This window comes from Anas platyrhynchos, chromosome 23, assembly GCF_047663525.1.
Source record: "Anas platyrhynchos isolate ZD024472 breed Pekin duck chromosome 23, IASCAAS_PekinDuck_T2T, whole genome shotgun sequence".
NCBI classification, from domain to species: Eukaryota; Metazoa; Chordata; class Aves; order Anseriformes; family Anatidae; genus Anas; species Anas platyrhynchos.
The window spans coordinates 3,095,037-3,116,698 of record NC_092609.1 but is presented as its reverse complement, the minus strand read 5'-3'; the positions used below and the strand labels follow the sequence as shown (position 1 = coordinate 3,116,698).

The window sequence follows — 21,662 nt, the reverse complement described above, 5'->3', positions numbered from 1 at the left end:
CCATCCTCCTCCACAGGGTCACAGGGCGTGCAGGGTGAGAGGAGAGTTTCCACCTTTCCAAATCTGAGCTGGAAAAATGTACAGTGCAATTAGGGTAATTAAAACGGCACCGAGCTCCAGTCCTGTCTCTCTACTACCTTTTCTCCCAGGCTGCTTCAGAGATTCCCTCCAAGCAGCCTAAATCCTAAAATAACACTCCAGGTGCTCGGGGTCAGTATGATTAAGCCCCTTCTTTAACCTAGGCAAAAATAACCAACGAAATGTTAACTCAGCAGAACTATTCATGTTCCAGCCCGCACGGAAGAGAGATGCTGTAGCCACATATTCTGGTAAGCCACGTTTGCAAACAAGCCTTCTAAATTGTACCCTCCACCACAGCATCTGGCTCGGGATCTGACAGAGTGTGAGCCACCCCATAAAGCAACTCTTTTTTTCTTGCACGTGCAGAGAGCGAGCCCCAGCGAGACTGAGACACCGCTTTCTATCTCGTCTTCGAATGAACGTGAGCAGGACTTTCACAGATCACATTTTCTAATCAAAGCAGTCCAACTGATGGATTTAACAAGGGAGTCATGCTCACTGTGCCTGCTGCTATGAAGAACTGCAGTACCACAGACATCTTGCAAGAGAACAGCAAAGGCAACTGAAGCTCCAAGCCACCAGCCACTTGATTTCCAAAAGCAAGAGGTTACCAGCACCTCCCACGGGCCTGGCACAGTCTGAAATCTGCTCTGCAGTGCCTTATCTCAGGCCAAGAGCAGCAAACCAGCACCAGTCCCAGGATCAGGACGTGCTGGCTGCTGGCTCCTAGCTCGGTCTGCTGCAGGAATACCTGAAATTAAGGATCTGTCACCTTAGGGCACTGTACTTGGCACACGGATGCCCAAGTGCCCAGAACAGCTCTGCTCCCACCTGGTACTGCTCTGCTGGCAGCCGGGCTGCTCGAGGAAAACAACACAAGGCCAGGTGGGAGTTTTTAGAAGAAAACCAGCCCCCAAACTCAGCAGGTTGGTTTCAAGCACCAAAAGGGTTAAAACCCTAGCCTGTCCCCACCCCGGGGGCTTGTGACTAACCCTCCCCAGGCAGTGGGGATGTGCCACTGCCACCATGGGGACATTTTCTGGCCCAGCTGCCCCACCCAAGTGGAAAAGGCTGCAAGGAAGGGAGTTACTCCACTGCAGCAAGCCACAGTCAGCAGCACTTGCAGAAAAGAGGGAAGCTGAAGGGAAGAGCCAAGAAAACCAAAATTGTCCCTCCTGAGAAGCGAGGAGAGAAGTCAGATGGGGAAACGTTTCCAGGCAATGGCATCACGTTGCCAGCTGCCCACGTAAAGCAGGCACACGCAGCTCTGTCCATTTCCACATCGTGCCTTAGTTTCCTCACCTCCAAAGCAGGGATAGAAGTCTGCATCTCCAGGCTTTTGACCGAAATGCCTTTAAGCAACTGCTAGAGCAGGAAAAGAATATTTTCTGTGCAGAAGGAGGCTGCTGAATTCATGCCTTGTGCCCAGATGCTATGGTGACAGGCACATAACAATAACCCAACGACGAGTCCAAAGGGGAATGTTTGCAATTACCAGCATGCATCAGAAGCCCTAGCACAGCAGTTCTCTTGGAAAAAAAAAAGACGTTTCCTGGAGCACTTGGACTGCTCGGGCTTTCAGCGTTTTTGTGGCTAAAATGAAAACAAAAAAATGACGGATCACGCTGAAAAGTCATCGCTGAACGATCCCTGCTATGAGGGGGAGGGTTTTACAGCAAGCCATGGGGTGATGCTGCCTTGGGGTGGTGGTGTAGGACAGGTTTCCTTTGCTGGCTGGGACCAAGTGCTGGATGCTGTCACCTTGGCTAAACCCAGGTTACTGAGGTGAGGTGAGGCAGCAGTGAAATGCAAGCCTTAATTCGGGCCTTCTGCTCAACCCAGAAGTTCAGAAGATGTGCATGCTCTGAGTGAGACACAAACACACATGGTCAGACGCTGCTTGCTTCACTCAGACACACATCTCATTGAATTCTGCAGGGCTTTTGATTTAACCAACATTTTGGTTTTGTTCAACATGGCCCTGACCCAGAGCTCTGCAAGGGGCAGTGGGAACAACTCCTGCTGCTGCGCTGTAGGGGAAGCTCTGAATGAAGTGGATCTTTAGCAAGATGACAAGCACCATGAAGTCCTTAGGACAGGCTTTACACGCCGTAAGGGGCAGTGTGAGAAGCCAATTTAGCATTTACCAGCCCTCCAGAGGAACAGCAAGAAACATCGGCTCCTCCTGAGGTTAAGAGGAATTACGAAGCTGCTGCCGCCCTCAGGATCTGGCCTTTGTCATCGGCCAGCTTGAAGAGAACTGCGTGTTTTTAAAAACACGACTGCGTCGGGGAACAGGAGGGGAGGGAAGCAGATGACATCGTTTCCTGCTCTGTTTCCTAGGACTTTAAAGGAGGAGAATTTGGACCAAGCGCTTCCACTGACGGCACAGCTGAGTTCAGCTGCACCGAGGCTGCCTGGTGACACTGGAAGAGGCTCCCCTGATCCTCGCCACGTGTCCTCAGGCAGCCTTGCTGCGTCCGTGGTGAAAGAGCACATTTCTGCCCAGTGCAGGAGACAGATGGAACAAACAAACAAAGCCAGGGAACCGCACAGTTCGCTCTTAAAAGCTCCCCCTCCGCTAATGGCGATCTTTGAAGTAGCCAGACTAATTTGACAGCCAGATCCTTCAAGACAAGGAGCAGCTTTTCTTTGAAGTCCACAAAAGTTTAGGGGTGCTCCACAGATGAGCCCCGAGTGTCTGAGTGGCGTCTGTTCCTGCTCTCCTGCTGCTTGCTGAAATGTCTGACAATAAAAACGTGGGGGTAGGTGGGGGGGGGAGGCTCAGTGCAAGCGTTTGCTTGCAACTTCCAGGAAGCAAAAACTCCCAGCTCCTGCAGCCAAACACAACTTCTGGGAGGATTCGCACACTGCCCAAGCCGAGCGTTTGTTTTTTTTCTTTCTGCCTGCAGCAACGGAGTGATTTATACTCCTACTGAAATGTCTCTGGACGCTGCTTGTCTGAATCAAGGGGAGGAAACGGAGAGGGAGCATGAAGGGCATGTGCGAATGATCTCACACGCTCAGCTTCCAGCAGGACCACATCTGGCAGTCAGCACAGCCCCGGTATCTTAGAGGAACAAAAATAATTTCTTGTGCATAATGGATGGACTCCACAAAGCCGTGGTGCCACGGTGAGATGTCTAGCTCAAAGATACTGAAAGACAAGACACAAAGAACGCGGTGGGAACCAATCTGAAAGTTTTGAGCTTGTCCTTACTCACAGGACTCCTTTTAAGGGGACAGAAGGAATGAGATAAATGGGATAGGGGCACGTGACCCTAGAGAAATCAACGGAAAGGATGGAGGTTAGGTATGCTGAAGTAATAGCCTGGGAGCTGGGAATTAGCTCCCCTCTCTGGTACACATCTTCTGTGCCTTCAGCAACTCATTTAGTCCTTCAGTGTTGAAAATCCACCAACTGTAAAATGTTCATCAAATGACCAAATACAATGGAAAGTACACAAGCACCTAAAACAGAATGTCAGGATTCGGGCATATATAAAAATCTTCCACTGATTCAAAGTAAACCTTGATAAGATAAGGACTAAGAGAAAACCAAGGCATGGGATCTAGGAAATAAAGTGGCAGAATCCCGCCTACATAAACCCAAATTCTGAAGTCTTTACTCATGCAAAACACTTACTAAAAGTGATGGAAACTACAAAAACTTTATGGTCTAGCTCTTTAAAGACCAAACCATCAGAAATTCTTCAGGGACCCCATCTGAGCATGTTCAGATTAGCAGCTGAATCAAGGCAGACCGTGGTCTTCCTGCTGCCCTGTCTGCACACAGAGGACCTAGCACAACATTTTCTACAGCCCCTAACGTACAAATCCAGTTTGAGCTATCAAAGGGCTGAACTGAAGATGTGCTAAGTACAACTCTCTGTGTTTTGAGCACTCATGGGCTCTGTGACTCAAATTCATCTCTTTTTATTTTAAGTATCTGTTGTGCAAGCAAAGACACACCCTCTCCAACAACCAGCAGAAAGAGATGTCCATCTCCAGAGGGTAAATCAAACCTTAGGGTGGAAACATTACTTCCTGAATGTGTCCCTCTCTCCAGCAGAGAAGCTGAGGGGGTTCCTCAATTACTCAGAATTACCCATAGTGGTCAAGTCTGTAGAATGGAGTAGTTCCTACTCAGTCCCTAGAAGCCTTTTAGCCTCTTCCCTCCCCCCATGCAGCAATGCTGTTTATAGCCAGGATGAAACCTTGTTTGTGAACAAATTCATCCCAATAGGAACTACCTGGTGGCAATGCAGGAATGATACAAACTGGGGAGTAAATGGGAAGGCGTTCTCACCTCTTCAGGTCTGCTCAACACATGCCCTTCAGGGCCTGTGATTCCCAGTTCCAGGATCCTTTGCTGCTCCTAAGGCAGAGAGAAAAAAGAGCAGAAGAAAAGATTTAAAGCAGCGTGTGTTTTTCTTGCAGCAAACACAGCTGTTTGTAAGAGGTACAAGTGAGATCCTAGGCATCTGCGCTCGCTGACGGTCACATGGGGCTTTACATAAGGGCCTTAAAAACAGAGTTCTGTCCAACTTCCACTGTTGAGAATAACCAGAGCTCTACAAAACCCTTGCTGATTTGTTCACAGGAGGTCAGGGAAGCCTTTTATTTTGATTTGTTTCACATTGGGTTCACAGCTCCTCAACTTTCACTCCTCATTTGTGTCTATAAAATAATCTTTGAGATGCGGAAAAACAGTATCTCCTGCAAAGATCATCCTGCAACTGCAGGCCAGTGGGCTCCAAGACTCAGGTGGTCTTTTCACCAGCCAGGCAATGAAGGAATCCTTTGCACCACCAAGTTGTGCATGCTTGAGGCATAACGTATAAAATGATCTGGAGATCAGATTACATCCAAATGCATTAATAACATCTCTTCTTCTTTGCTGTTTAATGGATCCCAAACGCCAGCATCCCAGATATTGTAGGAAGTTATTTTCCTTCCCACTCCCCTGCTCGAAGTTATTGCAGAGCATTTTTCAGCACGCAGTGAGACTTTCTGTTATGGACAGACAGACAGAGAGGGCTGACACCCACCACAGGCTGAAAATTGCCACAAAAACCTGAATTATTACTGACAGTGAAGGGGATGGCATTTGATGCACTGCTCTGCTTGCATCCTTGACACTGCTGTGCTTTTAAATGCCTCCAGGATTTTCTGTTTGCAAAAAGGAATCCAGTGTTTAAACCCCTCCCAGCATTTTGAAGTTAACAATCCACAGAATAAACACGAGATACCTCAGCAATGATGTCACCATTCTCAGCATGCACTTGAGCTGTCGCACCAATATCCCGAATTACGCTCAGGACCTCGTATATCTGGAAGACAGAAAACACACATCACAATACACCCCAAGTGCACCCTCAGGTCTCTGTATCCATATATCAGATCTCCTTTAGCATACAGAATTGTGCAGAACAGAAAAGAGACAGGGAAGCATTAAGAAAGGTAAGATGTTGTTTGCTGGATACATTTTGATCCATTTTCTCCCCCTACAAATAGATTTCCCCATCGTTACGGTTGAATACTATTGCTGTTGTAAGAAGCAATATTCAAACACCAGCGTTTGGGTTTTCTAGCACACACACTGGAGAAAGAAACAGCAATTGCAAGGAGTGATTTTAAGGAGCTCACAGCGTTTTACTTGTTCCATGCCTTCATTTACTGGTGCCCAGCACAGAAAAAACCCTTGTGCCTGATTTTTATGAAGACCCTGTGCCCACCCCGCTCACTGCTGGGACAGGCACTGTGGTTTCCCACTCCACCAACCAGCTTGAGAGGGCTCAGGTTGACAAACCCATAACCTGCTCAGTCAATGGTGGCTCATTAAAATGCCTACCAGTCATTAGAGATGACTGCCATACACCACTGCCTCCCACACCGCTCCAAATGGCTCCCAGGCATTCCTCTCCTCCCACCACATTTAGAAACATAAACTACCCATCTAAACAATTAAATGGTGCTCAGATGTAGCCACTCGAGGAGCAAACAGGAGGGCAATTCCTTTTTAAGGTCCCAGTGATTCTAAGGCTAAAGCCAGAACCCCCTCTTTCAGGACCAGGCTCCATTTCAGCTTACAAACACAAGCACAATTTATGCCAGAGATCTCTGGCTTGCCCTGTGTCAAGGCAGAAAGCAGCAATTTATCAAACTGCCATTGCTTCCACACTAAAGGAGTGGGAATAAAACTTTAGTTCCCTCCAAGTGAGAGTTTTACCATTACTCTCCCCAGCCAAGACTTTCAGGGTTTTTTTGTTTCTTGTTTAAAAGAGTTCTGGGAGGCAGAGCTCTGGATACTGTTACAAACCTTCGGTCCTGTTACACATGCAAAGATTGAAACCAGAAGAGAATGTCAGATCCAAATAGACTGAATGTAAACCCCTGGATGTGACTAATGCACAGCTTTTGGTGACAGAAGGATGTGAACATTAAGCCTTCCTACCTGAGAATCAGTTAGCTGAAAGCGATCTTTGAAAGCCATGTAAACCAAGAAGGAATTCACACCTGGTAGAAAGAGAGCAAAGGAATTATCTTTGACATCCACACTGCAGGCACACACACAAGAACACACCATTTCCCACAGAAAGGAGCCATTCCCTCAATCAGCCCCCCGGCAAGCAGTAATGATAGGTAGACAAATAAATTACTTTAATCTGCTGTGAAATGCATACACATACGTGCACACGGCGAGATGCACACACTCCTGACAAATCGCAGCGCAAAGCCAGGACCTCCCCAGCCAGCTGGCATCTATTAACACAGCCGATGGGAACGGTGCAGCTCGTGGGGACAGCTAAACCCCTGGGCTTCCACTTAACACTGAAAGCAGAATAATTCTGTGGATTCAGCACCGTGGGAGGCTGAGTTCATAAAAATAATAAGCAAAATGCCTTGCACACAACAGCAGAGACGGGGCATGTCTGCCTGATCTCCCACTCCCTCCTGCACCACGTCTGTACTGACCACGACACGGGGAGTTCTCAGAAGTCAGCTTTCCCTTTCCTGCCTTCTGTAGCACAAGAGAAAAGTTCCTACCCAGCACTTATGGGAAAACGCTCATTAGGATGTAAAAGGTTGGTTGTTTTTTTTTTAAGCTACAAACAGGATGGAAAATTACTCTAGCCTAAGGATGAAACGTCAAGGAAATTAAAGAGGGGAAAATCCTATGAGGTCATTTTATTAAGCTCTTCTCCACCGTTAGTGACCGGCGCTCGCTTGTTCTTTCTGGGCCTGATTCTTCCCCTGTTTACAGCAGTTTGATGTCTGAAGCTGAACAAAGGGGCTTCCCTGCATGAGATTCTCCTCTGTAAATCCATGCTCCTCCATCTAACACACTGCATCCCCCAAAGCCTTCTCAAATTGACTGTCCAAACTTTGACAAGAAGCCAGAGTGGGACAAGATAACGACAGGGCCCAAAACAGATTTATTGGGAGGTAAGAATAAAACACCTCTGAAAGATCTGGTCTTGAAAAATAAGGGAGCCAACCCTAAAAAACGAGAAGGGGAAAGGCTTCCTTGTGTGTTCCCTAACCAAACTTACCATGATCTTTAACCAGAGCTTCCATCTCCTCCTGGACACCTTTATGCCACTCGGTGATATCCACGTGCAGGGAGTAGTCGCAGCAGGACTTGCTGTCTGCCCATTCTCGCCACTGGTCAAACGCAGTCAGCAAACTGGTCCCCGGCTCCGGAACCACGTGGTCGACTGGGAAAAGACAAGAGAAGCATTGGTCAGGCTGGCTCGGGATCTTTCAGGGGTGTTTAAGGCAGAAAGCATGCCTTGCAGGACCTGCTGCTGAAAAAAAAAATATTAAAAAAGAGTCCACTTCTCCCCTTCCCCTTAAAATCTGAGTTCGAAGGGCCTGGTTTCCAAAGCCCCACATCTGAGACCGCAGCAAGGAAGCCGACTACAAAGCAGGAGCTGAAGGGCACAGCTCCATCCACAGCTTGTCAGCCTGCCATTGTTTCTAAATGAAGCAAATGACATTCCTAAGGCAGCAAACCCAAACCGCTGCTCCATAAACACCCTCCCCTCCTACCTAGCAGGGTGACAAATACACAATGACACGGGCAAGATCCCCCCGTGAGGATCCGCCAGCAGCTTTCAGTGCTCAGCACCTCGGATCCAAGCAGTGCCTTTGTCTGTGCCTCTGCAGATGCTACAAAAGGTACCCCGAGTGCCAGGACACACTGCTGCTGGCCATACAGAGTGGCCACCAAAGCCTCTGTCATTTTGTGCTACACATCCCAAAAATAATACAGCAAGGACTGCAAGGAGCAGGCCCAACAAACACTGCCTGAGGAGAAAAGGGTCCTGCTTGCCCCTGGCATCTTTCCAGTCCTATCCTCATTTTAGCCGAACTCATCACTCTGACAGCAGCAGGGTTTATCAGCAGCTACAGAACGTCGCCACCAGTACTACAGATGCACAACATCAAGTGGTGATGAGATTTGTACCTGTAGGTTTGTTGTTCATCCCAATAATCTGGGCAATATTCAAATGGTTTGAATGTATGGGATCTCTGGGATCTTCACTAGCCACGGTGAAATAAAAGAACTGAGCCAGCATCTGAGGCACTGACCGTCTGCTGGGAGAGCAGGGAACATCTGCAAGACTTCATGGGTCACTGGGCAGACAAGAGGAGGAGAGCCCTGGAGCCCTGGCTTAAATTCTCTATCATATAACCCAAAAATCAAAAACAAACAAACAAAAAAAAGGCTTAAATTTTCAACAGAGAAATTGAAGCCATTTGTTTTTAACTTCACTGGTAAGTATCTGGGCTGCCACCAGCTCAGCAGTTAGCTTCACACCTCCCTGAGGATAAAGGACAGAGTCCTCGAGCCCTGCTCACTCTCCAAGCGTTGTGTCTCCCCCACGCCAATGTGTTGGCTGAGATTTCCTGGTTTTGCACCCCCCTAAGAAATGGATTTGCACTGGGAGCTCTCAGCCTGCTCCAAAAGCAATCCTGCTCTCCTGAAATACCCGTGGGCTTCAGCCACCCAGGGCAGTAACACTATCTCTGGTGTCTGAGACGTGCAGAACCCGCACCAAGGGAAGAGGATGACCCAAACCATCCTGCAAAGCTCTGCCCACCCCCTCTGTCTTGCAAAGGCGGCTACAAGACACAGCAAACAGCAGTTAAAATATTTGCTTTTCTTCCAAAAAGCTTGTGTTTGCTCCTCAGAGCACCACGCTAGCCTGCAAAGGGAAGGATGGGATGTGCAGTTCTTTGCCATGCATCATCCACGCAGCTTTAATCAGCAGGGGCTGAAGGGTTGAGGAATAGGAGGCCTTTGTCTGCCCGCTCAGAGCAGCATCCTGCTCCTCTGTGCCATGGGAGAAAGCTCTGAAATTTCCCTGGTGGCTGGCACCAGATGAAGGATGTGGTTTTCACCACCCTCAGGTGGTGAAACCCAGGTTTTCAGGAATGGCCTGAACACAAGAGCTGTCTTCCTCACTATTTAAAAAGCCCCAAAATCCCCTTTAATCTCTATCCTAAATCCGTCTCCATTTAGACAAAAGGTGCCAAAAGAGCTCTGAAAACCCCAAGGCAGTGCGTGGCTGGTTGGCATTAGGGAATTCTGAGACACCGAGGGGTTAAGGAGCCCCAGGAATGACTCCGGTGTTTAGGATCAGAGCTCCATCACCCCCCATTTCATGTACTGCCCAAGGATGAGTAATGGGAGTTTGTGGGAGCAGGAGAGGGGTGAGGGAGCTCTATCAGATCTCTGACCAAGTCAACCCCCAGCTGGTTACAATAAGGATAAGGACGGGGGTAGTGGTGCATATGTGCATTACAGCCGGCTCCGGGGATTGGGAATATCTCATATGGAAGCTGTGCTGCCGACACAGCTCAGCGCAGCTCCCTCGAGCTCCCTGAGAGCCAAATTGCCCACTGGCCCCATCCAAATGGGACACGTCACTCACTGACCCCTTCAGCACATCCACTCGGCAAGAAGGAGGCCTGAACGTGCACCCCCAGCCTTCAAAAATGTGGGATTTCACTGCTCCAGAGGGAACCGGGGCAGCAGCACTGGGGCAGAGCAAAGCAGGGGTGCCCGGAGCCGGAGGGCTGCTGCAGGCGAGGCAGCAGAAGCTGAGCACATCCCCATTTCTCACATCCTCTGAGCCCAAAATATCAGCCCAGAGGTAACTCGGACATGGCTAAATGTCTCCCCCGTGTTAGCACCGCCTGTCAGTTGTTAAAACAACCGAGGGGTGGAACTCCTTCTGCTTGGTGCTAGGGTGGGAAGCGCCCCCATGCAGCTCAGAGGAAGCTCTTCCAGCCCTCAGGCAGAGCTCAAGAGCTGGGAGTAAAACAAAAAGCTTTTTCTTTAGGTCCCCGTGCTTCAAAGCGCTACAAAGCAGCTGATGCGAGCTCCATCGCTAGGTTCCCACAGCCCCAGGCTCCCAAGATGACCCCTGGGCATCATCTGCCACAAGGCCACGAGGTCTTCGGAGAGCCTGTGGAGCACGCAGCGGTCCCAGCCGTGCACATTACCCTGGAGGTTTCCCACGTGAAAAGCAGCCGTGCTAGCCTGACCTCGCTGATCCTCCTCCTCCCTCGGGAAGCCCCCGGCTTACTCCCCACGTTTGGGAGAGCCTCTCCTCTCCCAAAGCAAAAAGCTCGGCTCCTGCAGCAGATGGAGCGGCCTCAGCCGAGACAAAGCAGCCCGTGGTCACCCCTCCGCTCTGCAGCCCACCACAGCCTTGATCTCGTCCTGCTTCCAAGCCCAGATGTCGTCTTCCTGTTGTTGATTATCCTCGCGCAAATGATGTCAGCCGCCGAGGTCTGCAGAGGAAGTTGCCGACTCATTTTAAGCTCAAGGCTTGCTCCCAAAAAAGAAACAAAAGGAAGAAAAAGGCAGAAAAGGAAAAGATCGCTTCAGTAGCACTTCATCAATGTTGAAAGCTTCAAAGGAGGAATGAAATAGCTGCGGTCCTTGTAGCAGCTCCCTGAATCTCACTGAATTTCGGGCTTAATCCTAATGCTTCTCCTTATTTAAAACACTCTCAGCAAGCTAAAAGGCAAAGCTGAGGTTAGGATTACGGTGGTTTCTCAGCTATGGACAGCAAACCTTCTGCAGATTTATCTTTCAACCTTCTGAGGTACGGGATCCAAAATGCAACAGCCTACAGCTGAGAAGGTAGCGAGCTGGTTTCCATCAGGAAAATAACCGCTTTCTGGGAAAAAAAGAGGAGGATGCGCTTTACAAATCTAATTTTTCCCTTGGTAAGAAGCTGATGAGGTTCCCAAATTACTGCATTTTGTCTTTTTGCCAGCCAAACCAAGAGCTCACCACCCTCTGGAGCGCAGGGGGATTTGAGCACCTGGGTGCCCACGTGCCAGGATTGTTTCAGCCACCGGCAGCAAGACTTCAGCACCTCGCTGCCGTGCCTGCTTTTGCTCTCCCATCGGCACATGCAGCTTCACATTGCTCACAAGGTGCCTCTGTACTCGCTTCCAAACACTCCAGCTCCCACCAGCCCGTCACCCGTGGCTGTTTTACTGTCTCTCACGACCCTTCGCTGCTCCTCGGGTGGATTAAAGAGCTCCAGATTAGAAGCAGACAACAAACCGAGGTGATGCGGGGCTTTAACACTCTCTGCTGGCGTTCAGCCACGCCAAAATGCTGCATCCTATGAGCCCAAAAGGCTGGATTCTGCAGGGAAGAGAGAACCTCTGGTCAGGCACTCGGTGCTAAGTGAAAGGGGAAGGCAGAAACTTGGAGGAATTGATTTTGAGGGAGCTTTCCCAGCAGAGGGGAAAACAGAGCAGCGTTGGTTTAACATAGGCGTGAAAACCTAAGTCGGGTAGAGGTGACAGCATCACTTTCACAAGGCGTGAGCATTTGCTACCGATACCACTGGTCAGTGCAGGTCTTAAGGGCTGCCTTTCAAAATCCCTTTGCTCTTAATTCAGCTGCTGCATCCTCCCGCTGACCCTGGAGCCGTATCAGGCCACCAGCTCGCAGCTCAGCACGCTTAAAATGGAGCCGATCTCGGCTCTGCACAGTGGCTTCATGAAACATTGCATCATTTCTTGGCTTCTTCCCCCAAACCCCGATGTGCTGTGGCTTTTTGGTCCGTAAGAGCTTCTCCAAAGCAGGGGGATGGCTGCAGCTCCTGCCTGGTACATGAATGGAGGCGGCTGTGCTGCACGGGCACCAGGGAGCACCTGCAGGATTTAACCAACAGCCTACGGGATGCTGTGAGACTGAAGCCATCAAACATCCCCTCTGAGATCTCTGTGGCACTTCGAAGCTCTCCAAAACGTGGTTTAAGAGCCCTGCCTCGATACCTGTGACCCCTCGCTGCGCTCAGGAGAAGTTGCTGCTTTTCCAGAGCTCGCTGGGACAGCTGAATTCAGCTCGTAGCCTCGCGCTGCAAACAAACCTTTATTTTTTGGATGGCTGTCCTCATGGGTGGGGATTAATGGGTTTTATAGCTTCCTGGTATTGTGGCATGTTCGGTTTTTTTCCTTTTTCCATCCTGCCTCATTTGAGCAGGCCTTGGCTTGCTAACAGCCTCTTCCTGGAGTTTCTATTAATAGTCCTTGCTTCCAGCTCTCCCCTGTAAAGAGGTTTGTTGGTTTTTTTTCGACTGGTTTAATTACGTGTCATCTAAAGCACGCATGAAGTTTTTCCTCCATCTTCAGCTAATGAACGCCACTACCAGGAAAGAGAAAAACTATGTGATACGGTCAATATGAAAAGGAATTAGGGCCAACTGGCCCCAAAACCTGTGTATGTAATAAGGCCATAGATGCAGGGCTCCAGTCACCATTACAAAGTGCAGTTTTACACATTATTTCAGGCTCCTGCTAGCATTAACCATGCCTATTGTTTAAGAGGAGTTTATAAGGTGTAAATCCTTGACATTTAAGTTTCTCTGTTAGCAGGCAGATTTCCCCAACCCCAAACTTTAAATAGCAGCTTGATCGCTATAAACACATCTGCCTCTTTAATACTACTTAATCTTCACAGCCACTGCATGCGATGAAATCTGGTGAATTTATTGAGTTGTACATTCTGTCACGAGCCATTTTATTGAGAGGGTTGTAATTAAATTCAGCCCTGGTGATTGCACGGCTCCGTGCTCAGCAGTCAGGAGCTGCTGCTCGGCTGTGGCGGCAGCGGCGTTCTGCTGGCACCGGTGGGGACTGGGAGAAATGCTACGAAAGTTGAGTGGAGCAAAACCCACACACGTGAACTGCAAGTCAGGCCCTCGCCCGAGCCAAGGAAGCTTCGCAGAAGATTATCCCATAATCAGAGACCTCGCTTCAGCCAAAGAGTTCGAACTCGCGGCTTGTAGGATGCCGCAATACCTTCTGCTGTAGTCAAATGGCCTTGGGACCCTTTTAGAGGTCAAGAAATTGAGCTACAGAGAGCTGCCTTGTCTGGTAACAAGGCTATTCCAAAGTCAAACCTCTCCACAACAGGACTGGGGCTTGAAGCATCAAAACACGGCTCCCAGTTCATCAACTCCGCATCGATTTAGGCTAGAAAGAGACCTCGGCATTTCTTCTGAGCTAAGAAATTTGAAGTCAAGTGACCTAAAAGAGGCATGCATCTCTTGTGTTCTCATTTCATAGCCAATTCTTCCTCTAAACCACAGTCTGGGCTGTGTTTTTTGATCTGGGATGAGGCAGGATAGCTGCAAGACAGCTTTTAAGCTTTCTGCTTCATGTATTGGACACAGACAAGCTGGTGTGTGAGACCACAGGAAAGCAATGGGAATATAAATGAAGAATTTTCTTAACATCCTGTGGATACAGCAATCAGCTCTTAACTTTGCATAGCTGGGAGTTTTATCCCCACATCTTTTCGCCCAAGAACAAAACAGATCATCCTGAAGGGCGAGAACTCTGCACCGAGTGGCATTCCCCACGCTAACACAACTGCACGGAGTCCGTTTGCTTGTACGCGCCTGCCAAAGCACTAGAGGAAAAGGCAGGCTGAATGACATCACACGTTGTTTTCTGTCAGTTCGGATCCAGTTTATTAGGCTCCATGCAGAGAAAATCAGAACCTGGAGCAGCCTCAGAAGAATGGGATGGATCTGCGCCGCGCTGATTACATTTGCAGACTGCAATGCTCTGTTATTCCCTCACTGATGTCATGCAGGCATTTCCCTCGTCTTTTTAGCTGTCCGATGAGATCCAAAATATGATTAATAATTTCATGGCTTTTGGACCCAAATTGAAAGAATAGGAAGCTGCATGTCCAAACAAGAATTAATAACCCTTTCCAGCAGTTGGAATGACCATGTAGTTAGATCAGATCAAAAAAAAAAAAGGCTTCATTTCTTTCCAGTGCAGGTTTCTTGTAGACCCAGGCTAGGTTTGTATCTCGGGGGGTCACCATGGTAAAGGAGGAGGGGAGCCAAGTTCCACAGGGATACTCGAGTGATTACAAGCCTTGCTCTTTCTTTCAGGCATACTGCACACTTCAAGCTCGCGAAAAAGATGTGCAGGACTTCAAAGACTTCCCTAGAACTTGGCCCGTGAAGCTTTATGGGATGGGACTGAGCAAACTGCTGCCTGTAGCCATGGGTTTCAAGGCAAAACACAACTGCAGCAGCAGCCAAGGGGCAGAAGTCCGAGCAGAAAGAAGAGGACAAAAGATCAGGCGCTGTAAGGCAGTTCTGTCCCTCTCAGGTCAGCGGAGCTACCCTGCCCGCCAGGCTTTTTCCACCAGCTGGGGAGCTGGAACAACTCTGGCTTTGCATCACTGTCACTAAGAGCAGATTTTGGCCTCTCGGCTGCGTTTTGCTGCCCGTGGTTGTCTCAGGGGGGCACTGGAGACGAAGAGGAACACAACTGCAGAACCAGAACTCTTGCAGTGGAAATCTGTGATGGTTTTGAGAGGGTTTCATGTGTTCAGGACCACAGATTTTTATTTTCCTCAAAAATAAATAAATAGAACAACATGCAAGGAGTTCTTATTCTACGCTTTTTTTTTTTTTAAACAGTTTATGGGAGAAATGAGGGGGAAAAAAAATATGTTCTGCTTAGTGAACCTGTCCTCTTCCCCTGTGCATTTGCCATACAAACACCTCCCCTTGCTGGACAGGGACCAAAGGAGCCTTCCCCTGCCCCTGGCTCTGAAGAAGTGACATCAGGCTTGGAGGAAGAGGTTTTCATCGACCTCCATCCCACCACTTCCACTTCTGGTAAGAATCGAACAATCTGCTCCCAGTTACACCACTCACTTTGGTAGCTGTCAAACTGTTACAGGCAAGAAAGTGAGGTCTGAGCGAGGCCCCAATGTCCCTGTGCAGAGGTACAACCAAACTCCCTCTAACAAACCTCTTGTGGGACAGAGATCGAGCAGCACGGTCACACTGCACTCACCCATTTTCCAAACACCCCTGCTCTGGCCATCTGCTTTTCTGCTGGCTCCATAAGGCTACCAGTGCCTGTAAAATTGCTGCTGAGATTGCTGCAGTACTAATCTGTAGGAGGCACTGGTTAGATCAGCCTTAAAGAGAGAAATGTGGGACATAACCCCCAGAAATCCATTTCCTTCCCTCAGGTCTGAAACAGCCCCACCAAGCCTTTGCAGGCAACTCTTACAGCCAACATCTCAACTTCCAGCCACAATTGGGACAGCCAGACTGAGCTAGAGCCCGAGCTGCCCTGGATCCATGCTGTAGGGCAGCTCAGTGTGCCTCATTTCCATACAGCTGCTATTTTCCCCTTTCACGGGGTGTTTGCTGGTACCAGGACCAAATTCTGCTTCGTGTAAGAACATCGCACACATCTGGGGTTTTCTCCAGCTATGGCTGTCCTACAACGGCTCACAAAACTGTTCTAGTTCATGGAGCATAGAGTTTCCATACATCAGTCTGAAAAGCAGTTCGTACCCCATCAGAAGCTGAACTCTCTTTGGACGCTGGTACCAATTCTGAAAAATCAGATCTGAAAGAAATAAAACTCTGTTGGGAAGAGACAAATCAGTTCCTGTGCGCTGAGCTGGGAAGAATCCCCAGCTGCTATGCTCTGCTATGATTTTGAAGCTCTGTCAGGTTACACCACCTCTTGCTGTGCTGTGCTTTGGGAACTTTCCCCCTTTGCACAAAAGCAGCGCTGGGTAATAATACGGGATCAGTCTCAAGGAACTCCTTCACCAGCTCCCGGTGCCTGCAGGCTGTGCCAGGGATTTCATTCATATGTAAAACACCCCCAAGCCCCCAGCTTCCAAAAATACACATGCTGCACATATGTGAGTGCTTCCAGGAACAAAGCAAGCTGGTGAAAATCTGCCCCAGAAGTGGCCAGGAAGGGGAACTTCCAAAAGCACGGCCCTGCTTGATGGGCTTTGCAAATTCACCGTGAGATTTCCCCATTCACATTTGCATGGTAAAGTCTGGTGCTCCTTCCTATTGCTTAAGCAGGCTTTGGGGATCCGGGAAGCCTAAAGGGCTTGGCTCATCTCCTCCTCCTGCAGGTTTTTGCCTTTAATTCACATCCTGCCAGCACCAAGAGCTGCACTGATGGCAGCCAGGAGGACAGGGACACTGCTAGGGGGCACCCAGCACTCCCACACTGAGCTCACGGTAAAAATAACCTCTGTGGACTTCTAACGTGTCTAGGTGAACTTGAATTAAAGCTTATAACCCCTCGGTGACAAAACTATCTGCTGTTATGGACAACTAGCACAGAGAAATTAAATATTGTCACAGAGCGAGTGCCAACGCTCCCTGGGGTGTGTCAAGGGAAGAAAAAGTCTCACCAGAAGCTGTAACTCCGATGTGCCCGTCCCACATTCCTCACAGATGCACAGGGCTGCCATGGGAGTTAGGGTCGTGCAAAGAAGCAGGCACGGCCCCAAGCTGGTAATAACTGGTGTTGTGAAAGCATGATTCAAGTAGGCCAGACGGGAGGAGCTCATATGTATTCCTTCCACATTTCTCCTTCTCACCAGGAAGATTAAAAAGATCCAGTTTCTAAGGAACGGGTGGCATCGATGAACTGAAGGCGAGTGGCAGAGGGAAAGATGGAAAAAGGCTCTGATGGCCCGAGGCATCCAACTCCACTGCACTGAGAGTGCTCGGCTGAATCCGCCCCAAGTGAGCCATGGCACATTTAGTCGGAGCCCTCGTTTCTTCCAGGCATCACTTGCTGCCTCCTCTTGACAGGCAAAGCTAATTCCCACCGCGGAAAGTGAAAAGTTCCTGTCTGACAAGGGTTTCTGCTGAGTCAAGCTCACAGAAAGGTAAAAGCCAAGGGACTGAACGCTGGGAGGAGGGGAGAAATCCAGGCAGAGAGAACCCTGCCAAGAAAAGAGCTGGAGGCACCATTTCCTGCTGCTTCTTTCAAGACCTTGTCTCAACTTGAAGGTGATTAAGCCAGGTTATCTAGCAAGATCTAACACATGCCCTGGAAACCTATCTCAGACAGCAAATGAAGTTACTTAAAAAAAGAAAATTAGCTGCCAGAATTAACGGCCTGCCGTTCAGTCTGCAGCAGCCAGAGGACCCAACTCGTACACCTGCACCTCACCAAGTGTCACCTCTGCCTTTTCCATTAAGATCCTGGGTAAGGGACAGCGGTGGTGGAAGACTCCTGGGTCTGGAGACTTTTTTTCCCCTTTCTCTACTGCGGTTAAAGGACCCACATCCCACAAAGGCCCTGGAAAGATGCCTGTGAAGTCGCTGCAGCTCCTCGTGAAGCCAACCAGCTGCGGTCTCAGCTGCTCCAAGCAAGCACTGGCCTCCTGCTCCTCATGTTCCCCCTGCCTTCACCCAGCCTGCAGAATTCGGGGGGCAAAACCCCTCTGTGTCCTGTGTGCATGCAGCACACGGTTCGACAGCATCCTGCTTACAGCTCCCAGCCGTTCTGGCCAGACAGCAGTGATCTGTTTAGGCCAGCTGAGGATCTGGCTCAAGGTTGGCAGCACAGACAATGCACCATCAACTGATTCCCGTCAGGTTTTCGCCCCGAGTGTCCTCCGTAAGGCATGGGACTCGCAGCACCGGGCACACGAAGGGAAGGGAAGCGTTGAAAAGCAGCTCTTCAAAGGAGAGAACATAAACCCTGCTCCACGCAGGATATGGAATAAGAGGGATTAAGTGCTAGTGCATAAACAGACACCACTGGTTACTTCTCCTGAGCCAGTGCCAAATCCCTCGCTTCGGATGGATGGAAAAATCGAGGTCAGTTCCATCTGCAGGAAGATGCCTGCACTGGCAGTGCCGTTGCCATTTCAATGTTTGCTCGTTTGGGGCTAAACCAGAGCATCCAGGCACCAGCACGTGCAGGACGGCCTGCAGCCACTTCTTCCTCTTGCTGCGACAGGGTCCAGGGCACAACGGGGCAAAAGAGAAGTGGTGCCAGGGCCCTGGGCTCCAAATTGGTGTTTCCAAAGAGGCAAGGGCACAGGGCAGCTCTGGGGAAGGCAGAGGATGGGAAAATTGTGGAAATCTGCTTACAGGCAAGCTGTGCTGAACGGCAGTGGCTCCCCAGGACCATTTTCCAGGCCCAAGATTGCTGATTTCACCTGCTTTCTAGGATGGAAAGACAGCCCAGGCAGCACGCAGAGCCCTTAGGCTGAAGATGTGACAGGCGTGGTTAACGCCACTGCCACACCACAGACACTGCACAACCTCAGGAAAAGCTCCACAGCTCCTCAGGTCCTCAGCTGCTCCTCACAGGAGCCCACTCCCTCAGTGGCAAAGACACAACAAACTGTCACTGCAGCCCAAAGGAGACAAAAAAAAATAGAAAAGAAATCCCCACAAGTATGCTGAGGACTTCACAGCTGTTTCCTACCATGCTAGCTGGCAGGAGACATCAAGGGCTTGGCAGATTCCCTTTGTTTGCTTCCAACGAGACCCCTTTGGAAGCCCCATCACAAGAGATGTGATCCCATCCAGCAGCAAGGGAACAGAACAGGGATGGTTTAAAGCTTGAGAAGCGCAGCTGGCGATGGGGGAGTCCCACCCCCACTTCTGGTGGACTTTCTCATCCGTGATTTGACGCCTGCTCCGCATGAAAGCAACAAACAGGACAGCAGGAAGCTGGGAGTCAGTGAAGCAAACGAGATTTAGCATGAATCGGTGCAGAGGCTGAACACTGCATGGGTATAAAAGGCACCAAGGGGAGTTGGGGAGAGGAGAGAAAGGGCCAGAGGGACTTTGTGCTCCTGTGTGGTAATGTCATTATCTTAATAACAGCCTTCAAGGAGCCCTCTGCCCATATAAATCACTGAGGTACAAGCTAGAGGACGTTTTCATGAGATTTCTAGAGAATTGGACGTTTCTTTGCTGCAGCAGAACCACTGCCAGCTGCTGGAAAGCGAGGCAAGCTGCACGCCGCAGCTCTGCGTGCCCCAAGCACCGATCCCCTGCCACACAGTTCCTCTTTTCTCTCTGCTGCCAGGGTGCAAAAAGCACCAAAAGCAAGGCAGCTCTCTGCAGAACAACGCGGTGCCGTGCTCACACAGCCGCAGAGACTTGGTGAGCCGCTGCAGCCCTGTGGTCGCTGCCCTTTGACTCAAAACACTTGGTTTGTGCTTCCAGCTCGGCCACCAATTACTGCACAGCCGCTGCTGCGTCTCCTCCCTCCGGGTCTCTGCTTCTGTCCTCCCTCTGGCCACCGGGCAGATTCCTGCTCTCTACCACGTTGGGACTGATCCTGGTAGCAAAGGAGCAGCAGCCTGGGTATAGGAGATGATCTGCTCCTTGCTAGTGGTGGAAATATCCCATGCCAAGCTGCCTGGCCCTTTCCTGAGCCCTCCTCCAAGCTTAACCCATTCAGTTTTAGGCTTGGATCTCGTTTGGGGTGGCTCCATTCTCTCAAGTCGCATTCAGTTCTAAAACTGAGATGTGAGGAACCATGATAGACTGGCAAGAAGAGCTGCTAAAAGCTGAGGTGGTGATAACCTAGGAGCCCTCAAGTCAGCTGGCTTAGGCATGGGGTGGAGCTGAGCACCCAACAGCCCTGAAACCCCCACACCCTGCACGTGAGCCCCCTCTTGAAGAGCAGGGAAAAGCCTTAGGAAGCAGAATGCTGTCCACATGAAGCTCCCCTTCATGGTCAGAGCTTCCCGAGACACAAAGCTCCCATCCCCGGTGCACATTCCCTGTGTGATTAGGGTAACTGCGAGGCGAGTTCAAAAGGCAGCTGGCTTCCAAGTCACCGAGCCAAAACGAGCTGGAATTTCTTCGCACTGTAATTTCTCTCTGTGATTATAACAGCGGTCGACTGAGTCAACACAGGCGATGTCAGCAAGCAGCTTCACTCAGGGACGGCGGATACCCGGGGAAAAGCACAGTCGGTGGGACGGGGGGGGCTGAAATGTGGGTGGGAGCTGGCCCAGGCAGACACCGTCCTCGCTGGGACATTAACCAGGCTGAAGGATCAGCGCGCCAATAAATACACACGGCTTAGCTGCGTCCTCTGCGAAGGGCTAGAAGCAGAGAGGGGAAATCCTGCCTCTGCTGAAGTCAGGGGGAGTTTTACCACTGGTGCTGAAGGGGATTTCACCCATCACAGCTAATAAGCAGCTGAACAATCAGAGGGCTTTGAGACCACCCTGCTCTTAACTGCGGTATCTTTCTTCTCTAATAGCTCCAGGAAACGTTTGATGTCCTAGGGCACCACCTGTCTCAAGCTGGGACAAACGGGGCTCAAAAATGCCTCCTTTTGCCCAATAAAACTGTGGCTCCAGAGGCTCCATGGATGAGAAACCTCCTTGAAAGGCCAACCTCGGGCTCAAAACTCCAGAAGGACTGTTTTTCCGCAGAACAGAGGGGATCTTGGGGAAGCTACCCCAAATGAGGCACAGCCCACCTAATGCATCCCCCTCTTGCAAAGCCTTCTGCAGACCATCCTGGAATCCTCAGCTCAACGCCCAAACGCCGCATTCTGACATTTCAAAAGGGCAAGAATCCAAAGAAGTATTCTCCTAGGACACACAGGGTGCTGTCCACCCTCTGCTGACATGCCCACAACAACAGCATTTGAAGGCAGGGATGGGGAAAGGATCGTGCCAATTACCTTTTCGGAAGAACAACTGCATGGCAGCACCACATTTCACCTCGCAGCTCTGCACAGCACCCCCAGCTTTATTTTTCATGCATTAGCTAAGTCGGCTGGAGCCTTGCTACATGCCTCTGGCACTGAGGAGGGCAGAGACAGAAGGATCATAGCTGGAATTCCTGCTCAGATGGCGTCCACGGAATGAGAAGCTAGAAAAAAAATCAGCCCTAACTTCTGAGAGAAGCAACAGAAAAAGGGCTGAGAGCCCTACGGAACTGCTGTGCTGTAGGGCAGAAAAGGGCTCGCTCAGGGCACACCACTGCTAACCACTGACCCTCATTCCAGATCTACTTCCTACCAGGATAAATCTCCACTGGTCCTGCACAGAAAACGAGGCTGCTCCATTTGACACTGAGCGAGAATCCGATTCTCCTACCTCGGATGTTGGAGCACTGAATTTGCATTAAAGGGGAACGGAAGTAAAAGGGAACAGGGCTTGGAAACAATAGGTTACATCCTTGAGCTCCTGTGCGCTTCCCCTGGATGTGCTCGACCTGTGAATTAAAGGGACAACATGG

The 21,662-nt window shown here is 49.9% G+C and overlaps 1 protein-coding gene across 2 annotated transcripts in view; it reads right to left on the bottom strand.

The window, feature by feature from the left end:
• DPYSL2 (dihydropyrimidinase like 2) overlaps positions 1-21,662 on the bottom strand; it is a 52,672-nt gene that overhangs the window by 12,556 nt on the left and 18,454 nt on the right. For both annotated transcript variants that reach the window (XM_038166828.2, XM_038166829.2), the window contains 4 exons: positions 7,638-7,802; positions 6,539-6,600; positions 5,334-5,414; positions 4,391-4,459 (listed from right to left, as the gene is read on the bottom strand). In XM_038166828.2, coding sequence (XP_038022756.1) covers positions 4,391-4,459; positions 5,334-5,414; positions 6,539-6,600; positions 7,638-7,802 — 377 coding nt within the window. The remainder of the gene's footprint in view (positions 1-4,390; positions 4,460-5,333; positions 5,415-6,538; positions 6,601-7,637; positions 7,803-21,662) is intronic.